This window comes from Penicillium hordei, assembly GCF_028827395.1.
Source record: "Penicillium hordei strain IBT 12815 chromosome Unknown utg000001l_segment0_segment0, whole genome shotgun sequence".
NCBI lineage: Eukaryota > Fungi > Ascomycota > Eurotiomycetes > Eurotiales > Aspergillaceae > Penicillium > Penicillium hordei.
The window spans coordinates 1,337,714-1,365,532 of record NW_026623142.1 but is presented as its reverse complement, the minus strand read 5'-3'; the positions used below and the strand labels follow the sequence as shown (position 1 = coordinate 1,365,532).

At 51.7% G+C, this 27,819-nt stretch overlaps 10 protein-coding genes across 10 annotated transcripts; 4 read left to right on the top strand and 6 right to left on the bottom strand.

Annotated features, from left to right (window-relative positions):
• Nucleotides 1-417: 417 nt before the first annotated feature.
• On the top strand, nt 418-2,645 carry N7537_000513 (transcription factor IIF subunit TFG1; the record flags this gene model as incomplete). The annotated part of the gene is made up of 4 exons (XM_056891571.1): nt 418-1,749; nt 1,800-2,090; nt 2,138-2,357; nt 2,413-2,645. The coding sequence occupies 4 exons, from the start codon at nt 418-420 to the stop codon at nt 2,643-2,645; spliced, it is 2,076 nt and encodes a 691-aa protein (XP_056756566.1).
• Nucleotides 2,646-3,364: 719 nt separating this feature from the next.
• N7537_000512 (trifunctional fatty acid synthase subunit FAS2) lies at nt 3,365-9,054 on the bottom strand (the record flags this gene model as incomplete). Its single annotated transcript, XM_056891570.1, has 3 exons — nt 3,365-3,475; nt 3,530-8,469; nt 8,535-9,054. 3 exons carry the CDS (start codon nt 9,052-9,054, stop codon nt 3,365-3,367), a joined length of 5,571 nt encoding a protein of 1,856 aa, XP_056756565.1.
• Nucleotides 9,055-10,269: 1,215 nt separating this feature from the next.
• Nucleotides 10,270-16,518, top strand: N7537_000511 (tetrafunctional fatty acid synthase subunit FAS1; the record flags this gene model as incomplete). Its single annotated transcript, XM_056891569.1, has 1 exon — nt 10,270-16,518. The coding sequence occupies one exon, from the start codon at nt 10,270-10,272 to the stop codon at nt 16,516-16,518; it is 6,249 nt and encodes a 2,082-aa protein (XP_056756564.1).
• A 256-nt stretch (nt 16,519-16,774) lies between these two features.
• Nucleotides 16,775-17,317, bottom strand: N7537_000510 (GFA family protein; the record flags this gene model as incomplete). Its single annotated transcript, XM_056891568.1, has 3 exons — nt 16,775-16,974; nt 17,027-17,189; nt 17,252-17,317. The coding sequence occupies 3 exons, from the start codon at nt 17,315-17,317 to the stop codon at nt 16,775-16,777; spliced, it is 429 nt and encodes a 142-aa protein (XP_056756563.1).
• Nucleotides 17,318-17,632: 315 nt separating this feature from the next.
• N7537_000509 (tRNA (guanine26-N2)-dimethyltransferase) lies at nt 17,633-19,870 on the bottom strand (the record flags this gene model as incomplete). The annotated part of the gene is made up of 1 exon (XM_056891567.1): nt 17,633-19,870. One exon carries the CDS (start codon nt 19,868-19,870, stop codon nt 17,633-17,635), a length of 2,238 nt encoding a protein of 745 aa, XP_056756562.1.
• Nucleotides 19,871-20,208: 338 nt separating this feature from the next.
• N7537_000508 (uncharacterized protein) lies at nt 20,209-21,252 on the bottom strand (the record flags this gene model as incomplete). The annotated part of the gene is made up of 2 exons (XM_056891566.1): nt 20,209-20,987; nt 21,048-21,252. The coding sequence occupies 2 exons, from the start codon at nt 21,250-21,252 to the stop codon at nt 20,209-20,211; spliced, it is 984 nt and encodes a 327-aa protein (XP_056756561.1).
• A 465-nt stretch (nt 21,253-21,717) lies between these two features.
• On the top strand, nt 21,718-22,452 carry N7537_000507 (putative C2H2 finger domain protein; the record flags this gene model as incomplete). Its single annotated transcript, XM_056891565.1, has 3 exons — nt 21,718-21,786; nt 21,838-21,864; nt 21,919-22,452. 3 exons carry the CDS (start codon nt 21,718-21,720, stop codon nt 22,450-22,452), a joined length of 630 nt encoding a protein of 209 aa, XP_056756560.1.
• Nucleotides 22,453-22,645: 193 nt separating this feature from the next.
• On the bottom strand, nt 22,646-24,097 carry N7537_000506 (pyruvate dehydrogenase (acetyl-transferring) subunit E1 beta). Its single transcript, XM_056891564.1, has 4 exons — nt 23,799-24,097; nt 23,616-23,739; nt 23,268-23,554; nt 22,646-23,213 (listed from the first exon to the last, which is right to left on the bottom strand). Exons 1-4 carry the CDS (start codon nt 24,044-24,046, stop codon nt 22,742-22,744), a joined length of 1,131 nt encoding a protein of 376 aa, XP_056756559.1. The 5' UTR covers nt 24,047-24,097; the 3' UTR covers nt 22,646-22,741.
• A 407-nt stretch (nt 24,098-24,504) lies between these two features.
• On the top strand, nt 24,505-26,324 carry N7537_000505 (metallophosphoesterase family protein; the record flags this gene model as incomplete). The annotated part of the gene is made up of 2 exons (XM_056891563.1): nt 24,505-24,659; nt 24,707-26,324. The coding sequence occupies 2 exons, from the start codon at nt 24,505-24,507 to the stop codon at nt 26,322-26,324; spliced, it is 1,773 nt and encodes a 590-aa protein (XP_056756558.1).
• Nucleotides 26,325-26,471: 147 nt separating this feature from the next.
• On the bottom strand, nt 26,472-27,739 carry N7537_000504 (enoyl-[acyl-carrier-protein] reductase; the record flags this gene model as incomplete). Its single annotated transcript, XM_056891562.1, has 2 exons — nt 26,472-27,513; nt 27,561-27,739. 2 exons carry the CDS (start codon nt 27,737-27,739, stop codon nt 26,472-26,474), a joined length of 1,221 nt encoding a protein of 406 aa, XP_056756557.1.
• Between the last annotated feature and the right edge of the window lie 80 nt (nt 27,740-27,819).

Here is a 27,819-nt window from a genome sequence, read left to right as displayed (position 1 = left end):
CTATCATGCGTTGGTCTATTTGTGATCTTTTGGTTTTTATTTGCCTCGATTTTAATCATGACTACGAGGCCAGCGATTAAAGCTCACGTACTGTAATTAGAGGTGATCTTTGAGTACATAGAACCTTGGAAGAGCCTCAGGGTGCACAGACCACACGGCCCGGAGATCTGTCCGAGTCACGTGCTACGTCAGCGGGACGGGTAAACATTTGCTCCGATGTCTACCGTCATACGTCCGGGTCACTGTCTCCAGCTCTTTCAAAGTGGCTTACCCATCCCTCACTCTTTTTTGAAACTGCCCCTCTTTTCGCAACACAAGACAGGCAAAAGGTTACATTTGTTTCGCATTTCTACCCCTAGTGGGATCCGTCCCGTCGCGTTCTACCACTCGTACAACTCTGTTTTGCACGTCGGCAACATGTCGACTCCAACGAATCCCCCGAATGCTCGCACCCCAACCGGGCCAAATGGCGCACCGCTGATGAGGATGCGTCGTCCCAAAGCAGCTGATCCTTTAGTTCGACCGAAGAGAAGGCCTGCCCCCAAACCAGCTGGCGCCACTCCCGCCGGCAATAGAACAGCCACCAAGACTCTTCCCTCACGGCCGTCCCACTCCCAGGCAATCTTTCCATCCGAGCGACCTATGCTTGAGCTTTCAAACAATAACATGTCATCAAATGGGTTCAGCGGTCCTTTGCTCAGTGATAAATATGTTGATTATCCGGTGGTGACGACGAAGCGAGCTCTGATGGAGGGGCTGAAGCACCACATCGCGCGATTTGCCTCGAAGAAAAGCGTCGACCCACGAGATGAATCACAATTTACTCGACCAGTCCGACTTCACCGCCGCGACCCACGTTCACGAACTCACGATCCAAACTCGGGAAGGTCCGAGATCGATGGCCAACCAATGGATGAAGCTGAACGCGAAGCCTTTGATGCCCGCAAGGCAGCACGCGAAAAAGAGCGCGCTGAGAACCTTTCCCAAATCGCTCCCGCCCTCGGCTCTACCTCGAAACGACCAAATGCCCCGAAGCAGAAGACGCAGCAGGTTTTCAAGTCTGACATGACCCCTGAAGAGATTGCACGAGCACGGATCAAGTACGAAGAGGCCTTGCCATGGCACCTAGAGGATTTCGACAACCAGCACACCTGGGTTGGAAACTACGAAGCAGCTCTGTCTGAAACACATGCGGTCTTTGTCCTTGACAACGGAAAGATGAGAATGATTCCAGCCGAAAAGTGGTACAAGTTCAACGCCAAAAGTAACTTCAAGGCTTTGACCATTGATGAAGCAGAGAAATTCATGGCCAAGAGGGTAAAAGACCCTCGATGGTTCATGGAAAAGCAGCAGCAGTTGGAGCAAGAAAAAGAGTTGGAAACCTACGCCAAGCAACGCAAAGTCTACGCCGGAAAACAGGGCACAAATGCCTCAAAGGGTGCGGGATTGGAGGCTGGTGAAATGGATTTCGAAGAGGATCGATTTGCCGATGACGAAGAGCACGATGACCTCTTCAATGAGGACGAAGATGCGAAGGATGCTGAAAAGAGAATCAAAGAGGACCAGCTGAAGGCGAATGTGTTCAATCTCAAAGACGAGAAGGAGTACGACGCCGAAGAAATGCGAGAGATACGTGAACGCGAGGCCCGGCGTGTGTTGGGCAAGGGTGTGCGCAAGGCCCTAAAGAAGAGAGAACGGAACTTTGATTACAGCAGCGGTTCGGACGTCAATCCTTACACGGATGAGGAGGTAAATTTCTCACCCATCTTCGACTGCAACCCCGAAACTAATTTGTACAGAGCTCCGACGACAGCGAAACCGAACGAGCCAAGGAGGAGGAACGCAAGAAGGCAGAAGAAGAAAAGAACCAAAAAGAAGCGCTCTCCTCCAAGGGAACAAATACTCCCTCCGGTCGACCCAAGCACACAGACCCCCTGAAGAAAGCTGCAGCTGCTGGATCTCGGAAAAGGCTTGGATCACCAAACGCTTCCGATGCGAGCGGCACCGATACATCTCGAAAGAAGGCCAAAGGCATGCATCTCCCTGCGTCTCAACCCCCATCGCGTCCTATCTCTCCATCCGCTTTGCAGGTATGTACAATCATCATTCTTTGACCTATATATATTGATTTCTTTAGGGCAAGAAACGCGTGCGAAACATTGCTGGTGGTGCTGGATCTGGCAGTGATGTCGATACTGGTGCTGGGTCTGGGGCTGAACTGACCGAGGGTGGCAAGATCAAAAAACTGAAACTCAACCCCTCGGTTTCCCGTGGTGGCACTCCACAAGGGTCCCGCGCTGCAAGTCCTTTGCCTCGACTCTCCGGAAGCCGCGCCAACAGTCCCGACGGCCCCAGAGGTGAGTTCCGATCAAAATACGGTTGCGATACAAGAAGTAAACTAACCATCTACAGGCCACCGTGTGTCGACTCCAATCTCTGGAACCCAGACGTTCCCGACGGCCGGAGAAATCCATGCAGCCATCCCGGCATCTGGCATCCTCAGCAGCGACCTCTTGAAGGTTTTCCGTCCTCGTATTGGCGAATCCAAGGAGAACCACCGGAGATTCATTGCCATTGTCAAGGATGTCAGTGTCTACGGAAAAGAGGATCGGATGCTGCGACCAGGTCCCTGGAAGGGGAACTAAGGTTTGCACAAGGTAATTCCAAGTCAAAATTATCTCGAATACTTTGCATATTTTTTTTAATTTTATTTCCTATTTGCCAGTCGCTGTCCAGCAGACATCTTGGGACTAGGAATGCTTTAACTATGAATATCCTTTGTAGGCGGTCTATCCTGGTTGTTCATAGCTGTTGATAAAGAGTACCTAATATCAATGACACAACACCTTGTTCAACAAAACCTTCCCACAAATACCTCAGTCGTTCTTCGCAGTCACCGAAAAATATGTCAGCGCGCTAAAGCCGCGGTGGAATTCATCAGTGACCAGCAGCTATTGCGTCCAACCAGGCTCTAGTGGGCTGGCCTACCACACTTGAAACACAAAATCCCCACACAAAGTTGAGGTGAATAGTAGCGGCCCTATGTCCACTGATGGTGACTCCGATACAGAGCGTTCCAACCCCAAAATAGGCACCACTTATACAGGACGGAGGTCCTTTTTTATAAAAAAAAAAAGTTTGAAGGAAAAAAAAAAAGATGGTCAAGAGAACTTCGGCCTTAAAATGATAATTCAAAATAAAAAGACTTAATAAATGTCATCACTCCCATTATAAACACAACGAACCAGGAGACGAAGCCGGTTCGGAATCTAAAAACATAAATCACAATCATTACGTCTCAACCCAAGAGAAAGTTTAGTCCCTAGGATCTATATGCGAACAGAAAAAGAAAATCCACGGCGCTCTAAAACTGCGAGACCGCAACAGCAACAGCTTGCGAGTCACTGTGGCTGATGCTAACGCTGACCTGCTTGACACCTGCCTGCTTGGCGGCAGCGGCGGCAGCACCATGAAGCTGGAGATATGTTAGCATTGTTATTGGAATCATAGAGAGAAATCATGCACTTACGTTAACCACCGGGGCGCCGTTGGCATCAACTCCGATCTCAATATCCTTCAGGGCAGCACCGGCACCCTTGCTGCTGACACCCAATGACTTGAAGACAGCTTCCTTGGCACTCCACCGGCCTGCAAACGAGGACTGGGGAGAGGCAGCCTTGCGGCAGTAGTCCTGTTCACTCTGAGTGAAGTTGCGCTCGACGAAGGTCTCGTTCTCAATGTTGACGGAATCGATGTGCTCGACGTCAACACCGATCTTTGAGTTCTCGGCGGCATTGGCCTTGGCGAGGGACTCAAGGGTCTGGCGAGTGCTTTCGGATTCCTTGGCTTCGGGGGCGGTGGCGGAGTACTTGAGCTCAGAGGTCTTCTTGTCGACAGACACGCGGTAGTCGGGGTTCAGGAAGATCTTGCTCTGCAGATCATCTTCGTAAGGAGCCTTGGTTTTGGCAACGAAGATACTGTTATTGATCAGGCCGTTGTGGAAGTAGCGGTAGGCCTTCTTCTGGCGAGCCTCGACCTTAGTCTTGTAGGTCTGGTACTGAGCCTGGTCAAGAGTGGCATACAGGTACTTGGGGTGAATACCAATAACCTGCGCACCCTTCTGACCGAAACCGAAGGAGGTGACGGAGAACGCCTTGACACCGTCGGTCTGGATGCTGCGGCTGGGGTAGACAATGTAGTCGAACTTCTCCATGACCTTGTCAACGTTGTCGGCGTTGCGGTTGCCGGGCACGAGACCGCTGTCCAAGACCTGCATGCAGCCGTTGAACATCCAGGCACCGGCGGCACCCTTGGGGTGACCAGTGAGGTACTTCTGGAAGATACCCATCACTGCATTACCCTTGGTGCGTCCAAGGTGCTTCATCTGTTGGCAAATGACATCGGACTCGTTCTTGTCGTTTGCGACAGTCGAAGTACCGTGGAAGGATGCGACATCAATGTCGTCAACAGTGAGACCCCAGGTAGCCATGGCACCACGGAGGGGAGCAATGCGAGGATCCTGCTTCCAGAAGTTGTTACCCAAACTGTATTGGGCATCCTTCTCCTGGCGAATGGCTTCGCGCTCAATGTGCTGAGCACGCTCCTGCATGTACTCGGCCTCGTTGAAGGTCTCGTCACTCTGAGCCTTCATGGCATCAGCCTCCTCCTGGAGGTACAGAAGCTCGGCTTCTTGCCATTCGTTGATCTGCTTCTTGCGAAGATCCAACTGACGGCGACGGTACTTAATGTCCAACAGAGGGGACGGGAACTTGCCGGGGTTCTCGCGAGCGGTGGTCAGGACACCCTGGCCAGGAGCGGGAACGGACCGTCCGATCTTGTCAGTGGCGGTCGTGGTCAGAGCAATGATACCGTGGATGGGCACACCCATATCGAGAGCAAGCTGTGCGGTCATGATAAGCTGCATACCGCAACCCTGGGACTCCATGAAACCAGCACGAGTAGTGGTAGTGGGTCGTGACATCTCTTGCGGGGTGCGACCGTGGGCGAATTCATCTTCAGCGTTGCTAGTGGCCTTCATGTTGGCGAACTCGTAAGAGCCCTCCTCCTGGAAGTCATCGAAACCACCGACGAAGCAAACACGGGCCTTGCCCTCGACAATCGTCTCGTAACCAATATCCACAGACTCAACAGCCGTGGCGCAAGCACCGACGGGAGTCTTAATAGGACCGGTAGAGGACAACAGCAGCATGTTGACCCACGCGGACATAGTGTTGATGAAGGACTCCTGCAAGATATCCTTTTGCAACGGCTTATCCATGAAGCGATCCTTGTACATACCGCGCAAAGCGTGGGTACCACCAATACCCGAACCAATACAGTTACCAACCTCAGACAGGTGGACATACTTGTAGAACTCGTAAGGGTCGGTGATACCGGCGGAAAGCATAGCCTCAGCAGTACAGACCAGAACAAAGAGGGTCACAGGATCCACCTGCTCAATAATATCGTCGGGGATACCATAGCGGCTGGCATCCCATCCTGTGGGCACCTGACCGGCGACAAGACGATCGAATTGCAGCGCCTTAGGGATGAGCATAGTGGCGCCCTTGCGAAGGCGGACGGTGTACTCTCCAGACTCGGGGATCTCGAAGATCTCAACCTTGTCTCCATGCTCACGCTTGAACTCTTCAGCTGTCTCCTTAGAAGACTCGAAAGGTTCGAGATCCTCCTGGATGACAATTTCTTGGAGGAGCTGCTTCTTCTTGGGGTCGTATCCCTTGAACAACTCGGGCTCGATGAGACGGATACCAGTGTGCTCCAGGATGTGCTTCTCGTACTTAGATTTGATATCCTTATCATCAACGGGCTCACCGGTCTTGGCATCAACCCAACCAGAGTAGGATTGGCCCTTGAGGGGACCGTTGTGGTGTTTAATCAGACCCATGATCCACGCCATTTCAACGCAGCCCTCCAATGAGAACTTGCCTTTAGATTCCATCTCCCATCGGGTACGGGAGTTACCCCATGGTCCGACTTCAGAGAAACCAGTGACAACGACGACCTTGTCCAGGTTGACCATGCCCTTCAGAGACTCATTGAGCGGCTTGACTTCCTTCTCCCAGTCGGGCAGGTTAGGGAATTCAAACTTGATGTTAGCACGGGGCTCGGCAACAACCTTCTTGTAAAGAATGCCAGTGTCTTCGCCGTTAACGATCTTGTGCTCGATGGCGGTCTCCTTGATGACAGCCTGGCGGACATCGCTGGTCTCCATGATGTCGGTGCGAAGCTTGGTCATCAGACCCTTCAAGTCGGGAATGAATTGCAGACCACCGTTGAGATCAGCAAAGACAGGGTCGAGCTGGCAAAGGTTGACGATGGCCGGGGACATCAGCCCGAGAAGGTTGAAAGCCATCTCCTGCTGGGAGAATGTACGGACGCCAAGCTTCTCGACGCCTTCAGCGACCATGTTGTTGCCGCTCATCAGACCAGTACCACGGGTCCAGCCAATGACTGCACCACAGATAGTGAGGTAGTGGCTCCAGTTCTCCGAGTACCAACGGTTGAAGAGAGTCTCCAGAGCAAGCTTGGACTCAGAGTACAGGCCATCATTACCGAAGGTGCCGTGGTTGGGCGACAGGGGCAAGACAACTTGAGCGGGGCGAGTCTCGAAGCCATGAGCTTGCTTTTGGGTCTTGACCGAGCCCAAAAGACGGAGCAGGTTGGTCAACATGATACGGTGAGCAAGCTCGGACTTAGAATCGATAGAGTCGATCTCGCGGCCGTTCTCGGGGATGGCAGCGAAGGGAACGACGAAGTCCAAGTCCCAGCCAAGACCCTTCTTAGTGTCATAGATGTAGTCAACCAAAGCCTCAACATCCTGCTTGCTACCTTGATTGAAAGGCACAACCACAAGCTGGGAACCACGAGCACCGTAACGGGCGTACATGGCCTGGTAGTACTCAGTTACCTCGCGCGAGAAGCGACTGGTGGTGACAATGACCTGAGCACCACCGCTGATCAGACCTTGGAGGACCTCAGCACCAATGGAACCGGCACCGGCACCGGTCATCAGAACATTCTTGCCCTGGAAGCTAAGACCGTCCTTGGCAGCTGACTCCATCACATTCAGATAGATGCCAGTCAGCTTCTTGTTGTAATCCCAGCCGTGGTCAGTCTTCTTCTTCAGGTGCAGGAAGGGAATGGTTTCCACTTTGCCAGGGCGGGTGGCAGTAGTGCGCTTGGCAGCACTACGGCCGCCCTTCTTGGGGTGGCCGTTCTCCTGGGGGATAATTTGGCTCTCGTTCATGCCAAGAGCGTGAACGACGTCCTTGTACAATGCATCGAACTGGATTTGCGACGACTTAGAGAGACGATGCTGCTTGCGAATGAGCTTGTAAACACTCTTCAGGTCGTTCTGAACCTTAGTGCGGTTGCTGTACTCGGAGATCGGGCCTCCCTCGGCCATGTGCTTGACGTAATGTTCAAGCTTGCGGGCGCTGGTGCGAGGGGTTTCCTTGTAGCCAATATTGCCACGGGCATCGATGGTTGTTTGGGGACCAGTAGGCACAGCGACGTCCTTGTAGACTGGAGCCACCTCCAACACTTCGCGACAGTTCTCAATAAGCTGCTGCCCAAGTTCCTTGGCCAGCTGGTATGTCTCTCCGCGCTCTGTTGGGCAGTTGTCGATGTGGTACTGCATGAAGTCGAGGAGGAGGGGGTTGGAGCGGTTCATGATGCGGATACACTGGCTGACGATTTCGCGGTCCACCACCTGCAGACGACCAAAGATGATATCGTAATACATGCTCAAGGCATCTTGACGAGCCCAGTTCCATGAGGAGTCGTAAACACGGGCCTTCAGTTGATCGAATGATGGCTCAATGCCCGAGGCGTAGAAGTCGCCGTGCTCTGCTTGCCACAAGTCCAGCTGAGCCTGCAGCGCTTTCTGGGTCTCTTGGGATGTCACATAGGCCTTTTCACCGCCACGGAGGTCCATCTTGAGGTAGCGGGCAATGATCTCAAGCTGCTGCTTGAACAGAGCTCGTTGATCCTTGGTCAGAGCATCAATGGCCGCAGGGTCCATGACCATGCCACCACCACCACCGCCACCATCACCACCGGCAACAGGAGCCGAAAGGTTCACTCCGGCGATGGCGGCATACTTGTTGGCCACGTCGTCGAGGTAGGCCTTAGCATCCGCTTCCGATCCAAGACGAGCAGGGGGCTCCATGGTGAGAGTAAGCAGAAGCACACCATCCTGGCGGCCAGATCCAAGACCCCAGCGAGTCTCCAGGTATTTTCTAACGGAAGTGATGTTGAAGCCACCGGGCATTTTGGAGGAGACCATTCTGGCGATGAGCGAGGAAGACTGCTTGCCAAGTTGGCCGTTGAATGTGGCTTGCATCGAGGCACCCAACTCATCGAGGGGGACGTCCTCCGGCTTTTCGGGCGTGGAACCGAATTCCTTACCCAGGTCACCTAGGATTTCATTTTGTAATGTGGACTTGCCTATTCACGTGTTAGATTAGACCAAATTTCTTCTTCTTTTTTGGAAGGTACCCAGCTGTACTTACCTCCGACAAGGTCCTTAATGGCTTTTGACAATGGCACATCTCCGAGGCTCTTCTTTAGCTTCTGAGCAACCAGTGTCCGCAGGATATCGACTGCTGTGACCGGCACATCTTCCACTGAGGCAGCGGGGCCTGCACTGGGGGGTGGCGGAGGAGTACCAGCTGCAGGAGCGGCAGCTGGTGCTGCCGCAGGGGCACCCGAGGAAGCGGGCTCTGCAGCAACCTCTGGTTCTTCCTCCGCCGGCACGACATCATAGTAGATCTCACTTGCATCCTTATTATAGCAGAGAATCTGACGCTGCACTGAAGTGGCGGCATCATAGGCCTCATACTTGGAGGCTAGCGTCCGCCGGGCCATTCCTCCAAGGGTATCTGCGGGACCGATCTCAACAATGCGCTCGGTGCGCTGTTCGGCGAGGATCACATCTTGGGTCTCAATCCATCGGACGGGGGAGGCGAATTGGTAGGCGAGCAGCTCTACCAACAAGGTGTGAGCGAGCTCTTGCTCAACTTCCGGACGCATGATAGAAGTAATGGGTATCAATTGATTAAACAGAAGGACGAAATTAGGACAAATGTCCGGGTTTGGGGGCGCGACAGAGTCGTCGTAGAGTGCCCAGGCGGAGGAGAATGGAGTGAGTAGGGAGGGTGAGTTGAAGAAAAGTAATAGGGGAGAATTAGAATAGGAGTCAATCCTATGTATGAAATGTATCAGTGAAAGTCCCCAAGACAATTGGATTGAACCAGAAAGAAGAAGGGAAAAAAAAAGGTGGGAAAGGAAATGGAGCACGGAGATAGATGTGGTATCAGTTAATACCGGATGGTAATTTTCCCAGTTTTATGAACATCGAACAATGAAAATGAAATAAAACGTACCACTCACTCTATACTCCGTAGACAACGATGGAATTAAAAAGATGATATTCGGGGAATAGGAAGAGTAATAATGTTGATGATCCCACAGAATTATTAAGTCATTGAAGGCAAGATTCGGAGGAATGGGGAGGGACAATGTCAAATTGGTGAGGGCGTTGGGGGTTCCAGAGCTCCCGGCCGAAGGATCTGGCACTAAGCAACGATTTGCGGCATTGCGTGGATCATCTGATAGTAGCCTGTAGCTGGGGTCAGGGGGAATATACTAGCTTGTTCTGTGTGTAGAGAGGAATCCCAACGGCAATTACCAATCGGCCCAATGATATAGGTAGATTAGATTTATAAACTGATATTTCGATACTATTACAGATGTCACTATATTAAAATATAGAAAGATAAAAAAGAAACATTAAAAATAACCATTTTCAGGTTCAAATTACAATACAGGTGTAACACAGTGTACTCATTCCCAACGGGTTCAACCCAAGTCAGAACCCATTGGGGCGGGTCTACTACCGCGCTAAACCTCTTTGAGCTGTCTGCAGTTCAACCAGACCTTTTTTTTCTTTCCCTATTGCTTCGTTCCCCTTCAGGCTCAATTGTGCTCTGGACCTCTTTCCTATTTTATATGTATATCTGTTGAAATTGTGTCCCTTTACTTTTCTTTATTCCCTTGATAATACCCCCCTTTTTTTACTTCAGACCAAAGACTCAGGTCTTCCAGTGAGTTGGCCCCTCCACACCGTTTGAGGTTCTGCTTGAAATCTAACAAGGAAACAGGAAACCCCTCTTCAATTTTAGGGTCCCTCTGGTCTTTTCACTCTTAATCTCCGTCTATTCCTTTTAACAAAGAGAGAACCACATCATGTACGGCACATTGACCGGTCCCCAAACCGGTATCAACACCCCCCGATCCTCTCAATCCCTCCGCCCTCTTATCCTCTCGCATGGATCCCTCGAGTTCTCTTTCCTCGTCCCTACCTCGCTTCACTTCCATGCATCTCAGTTGAAAGACAGCTTCACTGCTTCTTTACCCGAGCCCACAGACGAATTGGCCCAAGATGATGAGCCATCATCAGTGACCGAATTGGTCGCCCGCTACATTGGCCATGTGGCCCACGAGCTCGACGAGGAGGACGATGCACAGGGCAACTACCTGGACGTTCTTAAGCTCGTTTTGAATGAATTTGAACGTGCCTTCATGCGTGGTAACGATGTTCACGCCGTGGCAGCTGCGCTCCCCGGCATTGTTGCCAAGAAGAGCCAAGTCGTTGAGGCCTACTATGCCGGGCGAGCTGCGGCGGGCCGGCCCACCAAGCCCTACGATTCGGCGTTGTTCCGTGCGGCATCCGACGAGGCCGCCGGTATCTACTCTGTATTCGGTGGTCAAGGCAATATTGAGGAGTACTTTGATGAATTGCGTAGCATCTACACCACGTACCCTTCTTTCGTCGAAGAGCTCATTACTTCCTCCGCCGAATTGCTCCAATCACTCTCTCACGAGCCCGAAGCTAGCAAGCTCTACCCCAAGGGCATGAACATCATGCAATGGCTGCAAGATCGGGATGCACAGCCCGATATCGATTACCTCGTGTCCGCGCCCGTGAGTCTGCCATTGATTGGTTTGGTCCAGTTGGCCCACTATACGGTTACCTGCAAAGTCCTGGGCCGCCAACCTGGTGATATCCTGGAACGGATCCTCGGTACCACAGGTCACTCCCAGGGAGTCGTCACTGCCGCCGCCATTGCAACCGCTACCAGCTGGGAGTCCTTCGCCACAGCGGCCCAGAATGCCCTGACCATGCTGTTCTGGATTGGTCTGCGCAGTCAGCAAGCCTACCCCCGCACTTCTATCGCCCCGTCAGTTCTCCAGGACTCGATGGAGAATGGCGAGGGAACCCCTACCCCCATGCTGTCCATCCGCGACCTCTCGCTCGCCGCCGTTCAGGAGCACATCGATGCCACCAATCAACATTTGCCTGAGGACCGCCACATCTCCATTTCCCTAGTGAACAGTGCTCGCAACTTTGTGGTGACTGGTCCTCCCATCTCGCTCTACGGTCTGAATGTTCGCTTGCGTAAGGTCAAGGCGGCCACCGGACTTGATCAGAACCGTATGCCATTCACCCAGCGCAAGGTTCGCTTTGTCAACCGTTTCCTCCCCATTACTGCTCCTTTCCACAGCCAGTACCTTGTTTCTGCCTACGACCGCATTCTTGAGGATCTGGAAGATGTTGTTGACATCTCCGCCAAGTCACTGGCGATCCCCGTCTTCCACACCAAGACTGGAGAGGACCTGCGGCAACTAGGCGACAAGAGCATTGTGCCCTCATTGGTTCGAATGATCACCCACGATGCGGTCAACTGGGAGAAGGCCACTGTCTTCCCCCGTGCAACCCACATCGTTGACTTCGGCCCCGGTGGCATCTCTGGGCTGGGCGTTCTGACCAACAGAAACAAGGACGGTACCGGTGTTCGGGTGATTCTCGCTGGTGAAATGGACGGAACTAATGCGGAGGTCGGCTACAAGCCAGAGCTGTTCGACCGTGATGAGCATTCTGTCAAGTTTGCTGTCGACTGGGTTAAGGAACACGGCCCTCGTCTGACACAGACATCTACTGGTCAAACCTACGTGGACACCAAGATGAGCCGCCTGTTGGGAATCCCCCCTGTCATGGTGGCTGGTATGACCCCCACCACCGTTGCTTGGGACTTTGTGGCTGCTACTATGAACGCCGGTTATCACATCGAGCTGGCTGGTGGTGGCTACTACAACGCGAAGACGATGACCGAGGCCATTACCAAAATCGAGAAGGCTATCCCTCCTGGACGTGGTATCACTATTAACCTGATCTATGTCAGCCCCCGTGCGATGGCCTGGCAGATTCCGTTGATCGGTCGGTTGCGCGCGGAAGGCGTGCCGATTGAGGGTCTCACCATTGGCGCTGGTGTGCCATCTATTGAAGTTGCCAATGAATACATTGAAACTCTTGGTATCAAGCACATTGCCTTCAAGCCTGGCTCCGTTGATGCGATTCAGCAAGTCATCAATATTGCCAAGGCCAACCCTAAGTTCCCCATCATCCTTCAGTGGACTGGTGGCCGTGGCGGTGGTCACCACTCGTTCGAGGACTTCCACCAGCCCATTCTCCAGATGTACAGCCGTATTCGCAAGCAAGATAACATTGTGCTTGTTGCCGGCAGTGGCTTCGGTGGTTCGGAAGACACTTACCCTTACCTCTCGGGTACCTGGTCCGCCAAGTTTGGCTACCCTCCTATGCCCTTCGACGGCAGTCTCTTCGGCTCTCGCATGATGATCGCGAAGGAGGCACACACCTCTTACAATGCCAAGAAGGCAATTGCTGATGCTCCTGGTGTGGACGATGCGGAGTGGGAGAAGACCTACCAGAAAGCTACAGGTGGCGTGATCACCGTTCTGTCTGAGATGGGTGAGCCTATCCACAAGCTAGCCACTCGCGGTGTGCTGTTCTGGCAGGAGATGGACCAAAAGATTTTCAAGCTGGACAAGGCCAAGCGTGTCCCTGAGCTGAAGAAGCAACGGAACTACATCATCAAGAAGTTGAATGATGACTTCCACAAGGTCTGGTTCGGTCGCAACGCTGCAGGCGAGACTGTGGATCTGGAAGATATGACTTATGCTGAGGTCGTTCGCCGCATGGTGGACCTCATGTACATCAAGCACGAGTCGCGATGGATCGATCCCTCGCTCAAGCGCTTGACGGGTGACTTCATCCGTCGTGTCGAGGAGCGTTTCACTACAGCTGAGGGCCAGGCATCGTTGCTCCAAAATTATTCCGATATCGATACCCCCTACCCTACCGTGGACAACATTTTGTCTGCTTATCCCGAAGCTGCCGATCAGCTGATCAACGCGCAGGATGTGCAGCACTTCCTGCTGCTTTGCCAGAAACGCGGCCAGAAGCCCGTGCCTTTCGTCCCCGTGCTGGATGAGAACTTTGAGTTCTTCTTCAAGAAGGATTCTCTGTGGCAGAGTGAGGATCTTGAGGCTATTGTCGATCAAGACGTCGGCCGAACCTGTATTCTTCAGGGTCCCATGGCTGCCCGCTTCTCCAACATCATTAATGAGCCTGTCAAGGACATTCTTGACGGTATTCACCAGGGACACATCGCTGGCCTCCTGCGTGATGTCTACGGTGGCGACAGCACCAAGGTTCCTGTCATTGAGTACTTCGGTGGGCAGCTTCTGAACACCACCGAATCTGAATTTGACGGTTTAGTTATTTCGGAGGAGCCAAGCAAGACCAGCTTCCGCTTGTCTTCCACTGCAGCCCTGCCAGACTTGGACCGCTGGCTCAGCCTTCTTGCCGGCGACGTCTACTCCTGGAGACATGCTCTGTTCTTGGCCGATGTTTTCGTTCAGGGCCACCGCTTCCAATCCAACCCCATGAAGCGGATTGTCGCTCCCACCGCAGGCATGTACGTTGAAGTAACCAACCCCAATGATCCTGCCAAGACTGTCATCAGTGTGCGAGAGCCGTACCAGTCTGGCAAGTTGGTCAAGACCGTCGAGGCCAAGATCAACGAGCAGGGACAGGTCAGTCTCACCCTGTTTGAGGGCCGCACCGCCGAGAATGGCGTTGTCCCTCTGAACTTCTTGTTCACTTATCACCCCGAGACTGGATACGCTCCTATTCGTGAGGTCATGGGTGACCGCAACGATCGCATCAAGGAGTTTTACTACCGGGTCTGGTTCGGCAACAAGGACGTGCCCTTCGACACCCCCACCACTGCTACATTCAGTGGTGGCCAGAAGACCATCACTGCCCAGGATGTTGCCGACTTCGTTCACGCAGTTGGCAACACCGGTGAGGCTTTCGTTGACCGTCCTGGCAAGGAGGTCTTTGCCCCTATGGACTTTGCCATCGTGGCAGGCTGGCAGGCAATCACCAAGCCTATCTTCCCTCGCACCATTGACGGAGATTTGCTGAAGCTTGTCCACTTGTCCAACGGATTCAAGATGGTGCCCGGTGCTCAGCCCCTAAAGGTTGGCGATGTTCTGGACACCACTGCCCAAATTAACTCTGTCATCAACCAGGATTCTGGTAAGATGGTCGAGGTCTGCGGCACCATCAAGCGAGACAACAAAGCCATCATGCATGTCACTAGTCAGTTCCTGTACCGGGGTGCTTACACCGACTATGAGAACACCTTCCAGCGCAAGGATGAGGTCCCTATCCAGGTTCACCTCGCAACCAGCCGGGACGTCGCCATCCTCCGCTCCAAGGAATGGTTCCGCATGGACGACTCTGACATTGAGCTTCTCGGTCAGACCCTGACCTTCCGCTTGCAGAGTTTGATCCGTTTCAAGAACACCACTGTCTTCAGCAACGTTCAGACAGTTGGACAGGTTCTTCTCGAGCTTCCCACCAAGGAGGTCATCCAAGTGGCATCTGTCGAATACGAAGCAGGCGACTCACACGGTAACCCTGTGGTTGACTACCTCCAGCGTAACGGAACTTCCATTGAGCAGCCGGTCTACTTCGAGAACCCCATCCCACTCAGTGGCAAGACCGCTCTGGAACTGCGTGCCCCCGCCTCCAACGAGACCTATGCCCGTGTGTCTGGTGACTACAACCCCATCCACGTGTCGCGCGTCTTCTCCAGCTATGCGAACTTGCCCGGAACCATCACCCATGGCATGTACAGCAGTGCCGCTGTTCGCAGCCTTGTCGAGACCTGGGCCGCCGAGAACAACATCGGCCGTGTTCGTGGCTTCCAAGTTTCGCTTGTCGGCATGGTCCTGCCCAACGACATGATCACTGTCAAGCTCCAGCATGTCGGCATGATCGCTGGTCGCAAGATCATCAAGGTTGAAGCCAGCAACAAGGAGACAGAGGAGAAGGTTCTGCAGGGTGAGGCCGAGGTTGAGCAACCAGTCACTTCCTACGTCTTCACTGGCCAGGGCTCTCAGGAGCAGGGAATGGGTATGGAGCTGTATGCTTCTAGCCCAGTGGCCCAGGAGGTCTGGGACCGGGCTGATCGCCACTTCATGGAGAACTACGGTCTTTCCATTATTGACATCGTCAAGAACAACCCCAAGGAGCTGACTGTCTACTTCGGTGGTCCCCGGGGTAAGGCCATCCGGGAGAACTACATGGCCATGACTTTCGAGTCTGTGAACGCCGACGGGTCCATCAAGTCTGAGAAGATCTTCAAGGAGGTCGATGAGAACACTGCCTCGTACACCTACCGCTCTCCCACCGGTCTTCTCTCTGCCACCCAGTTCACTCAGCCAGCCTTGACTCTGATGGAGAAGGCCAGCTTTGAGGACATGCGCACCAAGGGATTGGTGCAGCGCGACAGCAGCTTCGCCGGTCACTCACTTGGTGAATACTCGGCTTTGGCCGCTCTGGCTGATGTCATGCCCATTGAGAGCTTGGTGTCTGTCGTGTTTTACCGTGGTCTTACCATGCAAGTCGCCGTCGAGCGTGATGCACAGGGTCGCTCTAACTACTCCATGTGCGCTGTCAACCCCAGCCGTATCTCCAAGACTTTCAACGAGCAGGCACTCCAGTACGTTGTTGAGAACATTTCCGAGACCACTGGCTGGCTGCTGGAGATTGTCAACTACAACGTTGCCAACATGCAATACGTCGCCGCTGGTGACCTCCGTGCTCTTGACTGCCTCACCAACCTGCTGAACTTCTTGAAGGCGCAGAACATTGATATTCCCGCTCTTATGGAGAGCATGTCTTTGGAGGACGTCAAGGAGCACTTGGTCAGCATCATCCAGGAATGTGTCAAGCAAACCGAGGCCAAGCCTCGTCCCATCGCCCTGGAGCGTGGTTTCGCCACCATTCCCCTCAAGGGTATCGATGTGCCCTTCCACAGTACCTTCCTGCGCTCTGGTGTGAAGCCCTTCCGTTCCTTCTTGCTGAAGAAGATCAACAAGACCACCATCGACCCCAGCAAGTTGGTTGGCAAGTACATCCCCAACGTCACTGCCCGTCCCTTCGAAATCACCAAGGAATACTTCGAAGATGTCTACAGACTCACCAACTCGCCCCGCATTGCCTCTATCTTGGCGAACTGGGAGAAGTACGAAGAGGGCAACGAAACCGTTGCGAAATAATCTATTCTTGTTGATATCCTCCCTATAATGTTGTGTTTTTGATAGACCTTTTTTTTTTCATGAGTCATTATGTGATATGTCTCAAAGCCTTGGAGTTTTATGTGCATGTATATGAGTTTCAGTTTGCATTTTAATACAGTTCTTTTCGATATCAGTTATACTTCCATCCTCTTGCATTTCCTAGAATAGTGCCTATATTTTACACAAAGATGAAACCTCTAACAATTTACATATTAAATATTAAAACACCAAACTGCTATGGCAGCGGCAACATGCCAGTAAATTGATCAGCCCCCTCAATGGGACTTACCCAGTTCAATCGTTGCTTGGTGTATATCTCCACCACAGGCGTCCGTTCATTCAAAATCCCCTTGTCATCAAATATTCCCGCCCGGATGACTATAGTCTTGTCACAATCTCCATTGGGGTCGATCTTCCGTCCAAATAGCGGGGAGCCTATCACTTTCGTCAGTTGCTTATCTTCCCCAAAATTTAGTATAATACAGACCACAGTTAGGACAGAAGTAATTCTTAATGGCATTTCCGCTATCCGATGTCTTTGGCACTTCCTTTGGACTTCCGGAGATATTAAGATCTGCACTTTTGACGATGAAATTGTAGCTATAAGGTGCCCCTGTAAGCTTCCGACAGTCGATACAGTGGCACAGTGCCTAATGGAGAGGAATGTTAGGCTAGGTTATAACAAAAATGGAATCTTATAGGTTGTACTAACCGAGGCTAGAGGCTGGCCAGTATACTCAATTCGAACCTTGCCGCAAAAACAACCGCCAACAGCCATTTTGATGTATGTTGTAGTATCTGCTCAAGGGTTTCAAGAGGACGTCAGGCAACATCCGATAAATATAAATACGAGGTGGCATGTGACTAAGCACTTGGTGGCCCCAACAATAAAGAAGATATTGGGAATGCCTATTTCAACCATTTCAGTGATGACTCATGGTTATATATATATATAAATACGAATGACAATCATAACACGGAGTAGAAATGCCGGGCTTATCACTTTACAACGTACAATTAGGTATGGTTTGACAAAAAAAGTATAAAACGTACAGAGACTTTTCTATATATGAACAAAGATATTTGAACATCATTATCGCCCCGCACGGTTGAGAGGACCCCAGTTAGCACGAGGATTGAGCTGGTACCGCACCAGTCGTTTCTTGGTATGCGTAGCAGACACCTCACGGCCTAGAGCCTCATCAAAGACCACCTCAAGTGTACTAGGGTGAGGCCGCGTGAAAAGCTGTGATGGTGCCTTTCCTTTTTCCTTTTCCGGTACAGGCTGGGCATCGGCACCGGGGCGAGTCTCTGCAGAAGCGGCAGGAGCACTTTTCCAGGAGTTTCGCGATCCGGACCGGTAGAGAGCTGCTTCAACCTTAGTGACCAAGTCACTAACATCTCTGCCAGCCTCGACGGCAGACATCAAGTCTTTCTTGAGGATCGATAACCATTGATCTTCGTCGCCCAATTTACGCAGGTTTTCACGGCTCTTACCCATAATAGTAGCACCGGCAGTTTCGGGCTTCAAGGAACCCTCCTTGATAGGCGATTCCTGACGGACCCACTCGCGCATGATCTCCCAAATCACCTCCCAGGGCGCATCGGTGCGGATTGAGTTTGGCTTGGTGTGGCTACGAGTGGAGCGATATCCGAGATGGCTGAGAGCACCACGGAACTCGTCGATTGGAATGGTGGTTGCGTGGATAACCTTTGCGAGAGCACTGAGTGAGAAGTAGAATGGGTATTTTTCCCGAGCGGCAACGTCCATTCGAGGAATGATGGCAGGGTAGGCAGGGTCATGCTGGTTCTTGGTGCTTGGCACGGGTTGTTTGGGAGTGGATGGCTCGGATGAAGATGGTGTTAGGTCCAGGTCCTCTTCAAGGGCAGTGGTCAACATTCCCTCAATCCGAGCACAGGTCTGGTATGTTTCAGGATCAGCTCCAGGAAGCATGTCCAAGATTTTCTGGATAAAGTCAGGATTGTGTAGCCGGCCGCCCCACATAGGTCCTGCAATATGTGTTTTTGTGCCGCAATGCTCGCAGTGCGGTCCGGCTGTGGGCCCTTTGGCTAGGCCGTGGTGGTATATAGGGTTTCCCTTGCGGTCCAATTTGGCTTTGGTAGACACAAGGGTTTGTGTTGACCATGCGCCACAGCCGGTATCGCAATTGTATACGAGCATCGTGTTGCCCGCGGTAAATTTGACCTGGGCGGGAGATCGGTAGACCCGAACAAACACGCGAGCGTAAAAGTCGATAGACAGAGACAATAATGGCTCGATGGCCACTCCATACTTAGCTGCAGACATGGCAATGGCATTCAAGATCAATCGCAGACCACCTTCGTGGGAGTGGAGGCCTTTGACTGGGACACCACCGTACAGAGAGAATGCTTTTTCCGAATAGCCGGTCGAGGCCCAGACACCGGCATCAGTGCAAGTAACACACAAAAGGCCACCATCTTTGGCTGCTTGCACTGCGGCATCCAGGAACGGAGATGCTGTGCCGTATGGATCCAAATCAATGACGTCGAACTTGCTCGCGTGGTCAAGTCCATACATGTAAACTCGAGCATCGGCCAGATTGGGTTGAATCGTCTTAAGGTTGTTGTACTCGATGTTTTTCTTCATGGACTTGATTGCTGACTCTGACAGGTCATTAGCCACGACCTTTGTAACAAATGGAAGCTCCGAGGCATAGCGAAGAGCACGCAGCCCAGTTGCAGACAGAGCATCAAGAACAGTGAAGGAAGCTGCGGGTTGCTCTGGTTGGGCTGCTGACTGCAGTTCTTGTTCAGCCAGAGGAGCGGAGAGTGGCTGGTGGTTTGTCTCTGTGCTTTCCTTGTGTTCTGCATTTGGTGCGGGCCTCGGGTTCTCGGTCTGGTCGTCTTCACGCTTCCGTTTCTTTTCCCCATTTCCTGCCTGTTTTTTCAGCTTCTGGGCCGCTTTTTGCTTCTTCTTTAGGTCGATGATATGTTCTCCATGAGCGCGAATGGCTAGCACACTGAGGTCGCGATTGAATTGCTGAATTGGGTTGTAGAAGACGGATTGCATTTGGTCGTCGGCTTTGAGATCTTTCTTCGTTCCCTTGGAGGCGGCCTCTTGGGCAGGCGGGTTCAAAATCTTCGCCAAACCTTCCTTGACAACATGATAATTGTTTCCCTGGTATTCCACCAGCTGGATCTGAGGTTCCTCCATGACTCTAGAAGTGGAAAAGATTCGAGATCGGATCGAGGCGGGGGTCGAGCGGGGGAATTGGGCGAGAATAAGGGTAGGAATCAGTCTTCGCTTAGCGCATTTCGTTGCTGATCCAAAAATCAACGAGGGGTTCATGAGCGAAGCCTTTTACAGCATGTCGCAAGAGACGTTGAATGCGACGGAGAAAAGATTCTACGCACGGACCAACCTGTAGTACACAACAATACCTGTTTTGTAATTTATGTCAACTATAAAAGTACATGTAGGGCTGTATAAGAACCAACTCTCACAATAAGAGACCAAGCAGCACTATTTGTACCTAGTAGGTCACAGGCAATTATTGCGATGACATATCGGAGAACGAGCATTGATATTTGTATGGTAGAAAGAATATTTTCCATGTCTTCAGACTCTTTTTATACATTAGGATTAAGTCTAACTATGTGGATATTATGTACAATCATACAAAGCTATCACAGCCACTCCCCAATGATCGGGATGTGACTATACATCTCATTCCACCCCCTGGCCTCCCAACCCGCGCCTTCGCCGGCACGTCCAACAACGCCGAGGGCACCTACAAGCCAGAGAGCCGCGCCAGCAGCGGCGACTCCATTGACAACCCACCAAATCTTGCGTTGTCTCTTCGACTTTGTTTCTGTAAGTCCAAGATAACTATCCAACGAGCCTTTTTGGCTACGCTCCTTGCGTGCTGTGGTCACTCTCCAGCCCATCCAGGTAGCCCAGCCACCAACGAAGTGCCATACACTGGCAGTCACAAAAAATAAATAGAAGACATTCCAGAAAACAGGACTCCGAGCAAAGCCATGAGCAATATATCCAAGCCCTACGCCAGAGCTTCCTCCTTCGACGATCAATGGCGTGGCACGGTTGACCCATACATGGAACCCAATTAGCGGCGCGACAAAGTATCCAGTACGTGCCTGTAAAGACATCCGCGGCCAGAAATATAACGTGTTTCGCTGTGCGCGACTCTCGGCGCCGTACAGACGGGCTCTACGCCTAGCACGAATGTTGCGGAGAGCAATTCCCGAGGCAATATGCGCAATTATAGGAATTGTCAAGACAAGATGCTCTAGCCCGGGGGCTTGATATATTGGTCGTGTGAGCAAAAGGTAGGATTCGCTCGCGGGCACGGAGCGAGTCACGAGCGGGATAAGAGAGGTGTTGGCGAGATGTAGGATGAAGAAAGCCGTAGGTGGGTAGGTTGAGTATTTTTGAATACCAGTTACTAAATAATCGTCGTGGTTAGAATATAGATGTATAAACTTGCTTTTGTCGCTTGACGTACGCCATGAATCCCAGCGATGACCACTAAGCCCTAGCTTGGGGATTGAAATTCCAACTCCATGTTGAGTAGGAGAGGCAGCACTAGGGAAGTATTCGCCGCTTTCAATATCCAGAGAATCATGGACAGGTGATGGGTCTAATTCTTGTAGGGAGATGATAGACTTGGTGTCGATGTCCTCTGGTTTAGAGAGCTCGTGGGACGACATTGTACGGTTTTCAGGGTTTTGGGGTTTCGGGAGCTGGAGAAAAAGGACGCCAATGAAATTCGTAAGAAAGTAGCTCGTCGATCATGCATCCATATTGTATAGATAAAGTAGGAAAAAGCAGGGAAACGTTGGAGTTTGAAGATCGCCGAGTCGCGAAAATAGGAGAGCTGTGATAGGCTGCTTCCTCTGCGGGTAATGACGATTGCCCAGAGTCCATGGTCAGGTGACTACAACATATAGTAGTTTGACTTGCTTGATTTGCTATAAAAGGTTGGATGTATAGGTGCACATCTTACTCATATACCTGAAATAGAATCCATATTGCGAGTTAATGATTAAAAAGAGTGCACGAGCCTAGAGGCTTAGACAAATTTTAATAACAGATCTAATGAACCTATGTATGCCTGATTTCACTGGCAGCTGCGCGCGTTGGACCCGCCAGTTATAAATACGCAGATGGTCGCAATGCATAGCCGTACTAAACGCTCTCCCTCCGAACTTCACGGATACTCTAGTTCAAGAACAATGGCACCGGTATGCTCTTCTTTTTTCGTCCAAATCTGACAATTCAGCTAACAAATCTAGCGTGGTTTCACAAATCCCGCTCCCAGGGTAATTAATCACCCATGTTTGCCATATCGGCTATCGCCAAGCTAACCCTTATAGACCGAGTCAGCGCGGTCTGCGCTCAGCTCCTTCACTTGCAGTCTGTGCAATAAATCCTACTCGCGCCACCCAGAATACGAAGCGCATATCGGCTCATACGACCACCAGCACAGAAAGCGTTTGCAAGATCTCAAACAGCTAACACGTGATCCAAATGCCGTCGAAAAGAACCGCCGCGCAGAACGTAAAGCCGATGCGCAGGCCGGTCTGAAAGTCATTGAGACCCCTGTCAACAATGTGGCACCAAGTGGAGGAAGTGCGGGTTTCAAGAAGGGAGGTTTCAAAAGCTCATTCGCTACTATCAAGGGAACAGCGGCCCCCACACCCCTAGTCAAGAAGAAGAACGTTCTAGGAGACGACGATGAAGACGATATCCCGAAACCTCGAGAAGATGATACCTCAAATGTGGGCAAGCCCCAAAAGAGTGAAGATGATGATGCGGAAAGTGAAACCGACGAATATGACCAAGAAGGATATTATGATCCTCGCCGGCCAACGGACTGTTTCGCTGGGTGTGTTGCCCAAAAGGTCTGATGTCGTGATGCCGGAGATGACTTGCGAAATGAATATCTAATGGCGTTGAAGGGTTATGGATTACCCTTTGTTTTAATTACCGAGCAGCAATGAATTTCCATCTAAGCCGTTTAAGCACATTTACGTTGGTCCTGATCTCGGTGTAATGGTACATGCTTTCCAAAGACTGTCTAAAACGGTTGGATAACAAAAAGCAGAATAAAACAACGACAAAAGGTGGAACAGATGAAAGGGTACTAGGCACATGGCTATATTATTGCGAGCTCCTCACTCGCCCTCGTTTATTGGCTTACAGGCGCAGAAGCTTGGCAGCCTGGCTGACAATAGTGTCCTCCTGGGGGAAGGCCATGGCCTCAAGGCCAGCGGCGTAAGGAGTAGGAACCTCAGCACCGGTGACACGGACAGCGGGAGCGGTCAGGTAGTCGAAGCCATACTCCATGGAGAGAGCCAGGATCTCGGAAGAAAGACCGAACATGGGGTAGCCAGACTCAACGACCATGATGCGGCCAGTCTTCTTGAGGGAGGCAACGATGGTCTCAACATCGAGGGGCTTAATGGAGCGCAGGTTGATAACCTCAGCGTCAACACCGTACTTTTGCTTGAGCTCGGCGGCGGCGGTCAAGGACTGACCGACGCAGCGAGACACAGAGACGATGGTAAGGTCCTTTCCGGGGCGCTCAATCTTGGCCTTACCGATGGGCAGGACGAAGTCGTTCTTCTGGGCAGCCTCGCTCATGGGGAAAGCCTGGCCGTACAAGAGCCTGGGATTGGTTAGTTCACGCGGAATCCAGAAAATTGGGCTCATGGATTCTTACTCGTTCTCGAGAACAACAACGGGGTTGGGGTCACGGATAGCAGCCTTGAGCAGACCCTTGGCATCCTCGGAGCTCCAAGGGGAGACAACCTTCAATCCGGGAATGCTGCCGTACCAGGCGGAGTAGTCCTGGGAGTGCTGGGCGGCGACACCGGAAGCGAAACCGTTGGGACCGCGGAAAGTGATGTTGCAAGGCTGGATACCACCGGACATGTAGTGAGTCTTAGCGGCGGAGTTGATAATCTGATCGATGGCCTGCATGGCGAAGTTGAAGGTCATGAACTCGCACTAGATCATGAACGATTAGCATGCGATCCTAAATCAACCGTCATTCCCGGTAAATACTCACAATGGGGTGCAGACCAGCGAGAGCAGCACCAACGGCGATACCACAGAAGCCGGCCTCTGTGATGGGGGTATCGATAACCCGCTTGGGGCCGAAGCGGTCGAGCAGACCCTTGGTCACCTTGTATCTATACAGGCGAAAAGTCAGAGTCTGTTTCGCTTCCACTAGAACTCAAGGATAACTCACGCTCCGTTGTACTGTGCGACTTCCTCACCAAGGACGAAGGTCTTCTGGTTGAGTTCCAACTCCTCCGCCAAGGCCTCGTTCAAGGCATCACGAACGGTAACCTGCTTGGTGCCATTCTCGGTAGCATATCCGCGGCGCAGAATTGAAGGAGCACAGGCGGTCTGACGGAGATTCGAGCGCAGAGCAGTGGAAGCAAGGCGCGAGGAAAACAGACGAGCTGTTGGGCGGAAAAGTCGGGGAGCTGACATTGCGGAAATATGGGGGGAATTGAGAAGATGAAAACAAAAAAAAAAAGAAAAAGTCTTCAACTAAAGATCGCAGACCGGATCGGACCGCAAAAGCAATTGAATAGAAGAACGGGAGAGTAGATCAAAGTGAATGCCCAGGGAAAACTTATCGCCGTATAATCTCTGAGATGCAAATCCGAAGATGTTGGGCAACACGTGATATCAGAGCTCACCGGTACTGTAACCGTAACCATACCAGAATTGGAGAGCTCACCCTAAGGCATCCGAACCTCCAGGGCTTCCAAGGTTGTTTACACAACATATCTTCCAAGGTTCTCAAACCTATCGACTTTTAGTTTTATAACTACAACATACACACCACACACTTCCTTCCGAAATTTTCTAAGTTCTTCAAAGATTTTCCCTTGCAGTTAATACATGCTTTTATACACTCTTCCAAGTGTGTATTGTTGGTACTGATGTTGTCCTTGCTCTGGCTACTTCCGTCGGCACTCGCCGCTCAACCCTCCGCACCCGACCCCATCTCCGCTCCGCTACGGACTCTTGATTTCGGGCAACTAAATTTCCTCCATACTACTGATACTCATGGCTGGCTGGCTGGTCATCTGCAGGAGTAGGCTTTGAACCCTGCTAAGCTTTGAGTTGTACTAATCATCGCAGACCGTCCTACTCCGCAGACTGGGGAGACTATGTATCGTTTACGACACGCATGCGGGAAAAGGCGGAAGCACAAGGACAAGATCTACTCGTTATAGATACTGGTGATCGAGTCGAAGGGAACGGTCTATATGACTCGTCTGAGCCCAAGGGTATCTACCTTTCAGACATCTTGCAGCACCAGCACATCGACCTGTTGACATCGGGAAACCACGAACTATACAAGCAGAATACATCGGAGGCTGAGCTTCTTGTCACCGTTCCTAATTTCCGGGGCAACTATCTGGCTTCGAATATCGATATCATTCACCCGACCACGAAGGAGCTTGTACCTCTAGCCCCGCGGTTTAAGAAGTTTACTACCAAGAAACAAGGTATCCGTATAGTAGCTTTTGGCTTCCTCTTTGATTTCAACGGAAATTACAACAATACTGTGGTTCAGAGAGTATCTTCGACTATCAAAGAGGATTGGTTCCAAGAAGCCATTCGGGATAAAGAAGTGGATTTGTTTTTGGTGATCGGCCATGTGCCTGTTCATTCGCCGGAATATCGGGCGATCTTCAAGGAGATCCGGGGAATTCGTTGGGATACTCCAATCCAATTCTTTGGCGGGCACCAGCACGTGCGTGACTATGCCCAGTATGATTCCAAAGCCTTTGGCCTAGCGAGTGGTCGATTCATGGAAACTGTTGGCTTCATGTCAATCGATGGCCTGGCTAGCAAAACCAGCCAGCAGTCTGCTGCTGGCCCCGTTTTCAAGCGCAGATACATTGACAACAATGTCTTCTCTTATTATCATCACACCGGTACTGATCAAGAGACCTTCCCTACCGAAAATGGCCTCAATGTCTCCCGATTGATCGCCAAAGCACGGACCGACCTTCATCTAGACCAAATCCACGGATGTGCTCCACATGATTTATGGATGTCGCGAGTCAAGTATCCGGATCCCAACAGCATCTACACTTGGCTTGAGACTCAGGTATTGGGTGACTTGAGGGACGAGTCTCGTGGGGACACGCCTAGGGTAGCCATTATTAATACGGGCGCCATGAGGTTCGATATCTTCAAGGGACCTTTTACCCAAGACTCGACTTTTATTGTATCTCCATTCACCAGCACCTTCCGCTATTTGAAAGGTGTCCCATATGACAAGGCACAACTTATTGTCGAGGTCTTGAATGAACAGCCTCAAGTTTTATCCACGGATGAATCTTCATTGACAACTTTGGGCCCTCTTGAGCAACTTGCATATCCGGAAGACGTGATTTCCCCAAACTGGGCTTCAGCTAGTGGGCAAATCCCCATGTCCGGTCCGGACCTCGTGCCCGGTTACACGACAAAAGACGATGCGGGCACAGATGGTGATGACACCATCCATGCACCCATTAACTTTTACCGCGTGCCAAACTGTATTCAAGCTCTCAAATCTGCCAACGCATCCGAGACACCGAAGACGGTGGATTTGGTCTACCTTGACTTCATCGAGAAATATATAATACTGGCCGCCAAGTTTGCTGGTCTCGATGTTGATATCGCAAAAGAGAGCGATGTATACATGCCGAACGTGTCTCTAACAAACCTGATTCTTGACTGGGTGAAGAAGAACTGGGAGTGTTGATACATATACTATGTAGCTCAGTTCATTGTGCCACAATTCATTCCTTTTTTTCTTGACTCATATTATACTGGGGCCAATTGACCACGAAGAAGTAAATATCGGGGAAACCCCGCCTAGCTTTATAATACATTCATACTGGCTGTTGACTTAATCGCCGCCGTTGAAGGTGAACACACCCTTTCCACTACGGAAGCCGCCCAAAGTGCCCTGCACACTCTCTGCCAACTCCGGACCCTCGGACTCCCAGTTCCACTTGACCTCATCCACCGGAATATCCCGGAACTTGCCGGAGCGAGTCAATTGAAGCACATCCTTGATGGTGCTCTCCTTCAGCTCGGGGTTCTTGTCACCCCACTTGCTGACCCAGAACCCATCAAACGCGAGGTTCTTAAAGATCAGCAGGCCCGAGGGCAATGCAACAGGTTGCTTCGACATGGCTCCGTATGTCACCATGTGCGAATCAGGAGCCAAAGTCTTTGCAAGGGCGGTGGCATTCTTCCCGCCTACGCAGTTCAACGCCAGACGAATAGGCTCCCGGCCCTGTCGGGTGAACTCGTGAACCATATCCCGGAAGTTGCCAGTAAGCATCTCCTCCTCGGTGATAACAACAGTAGCTCCCAGATCCCGGAGCTCCTTCTTAAGAGCCTCGGTCTCCTCGGGTGTCTTGCGCTGTCGAACGACATTGAGCGTCTTGATTCCCCACTCGCGGCCAAGCTGAATAGCTGCTCGTCCGACACCGCTGTTGGCGCCGTTCTGAATCATCCATTCCTCGCCGGCACGCATCCAATCCCATTCACAGAAATCCCGGAGCATGCGGTACGCAGTGACTGGATTGACGCTGACAGTGCCAACTTGCAGCGGGGTCAGGCCCTCCTTGTTCTCAATCTTGATCAACTGCGATTCATCCAGCTGCGCGTGGGTACGCCAGGTACCCAGGCCAGTGCGCTTCATAATGACCCAATCGCCTTTGCTGAGGTTCTTAACGCCCGCGCCGGTTGACAGCACCTCAAATGCGCCCTCGTTTCCGCCGACTGCGGCGGGCTCTGCATTACCGAGGTCTGTTCGGAAGGGAGGTTTGCTGGGATAGACGCCCTGGATCTGGTTCACGTCGGCGGGGTTCATCGGCGAAGTCAACAGGCGCAGGTTCACTTGGGTTGCGTGCGGCGCCGAGATTGAGTGCTTGTGTAGGCTAAATTGGTCAGTTTTGTTTGCTTAATGTCATCTTGAGGGACCTACCGCAAGACATCTTTGGGCTCGCCATATTTGGAGTAGATGAGAGCCTTTGCCTGTGTGTAGCCATAGACCGAAACGTATCGCCGACTGAATGGAGCTTGACCGAACACCTGTGGTACGGCTCTAGCTGAGGCCGGGCGAGCACTTCGGGTGGCCGTCTGCAGTACACTTCGTGAGAACATAGTTGGTAGGTGAAAGAGTGGAGGAGAAAAGAAGATTGAGCAAATCCGGATGACGTCTTGATCGATTTCGCTCGGCCCGA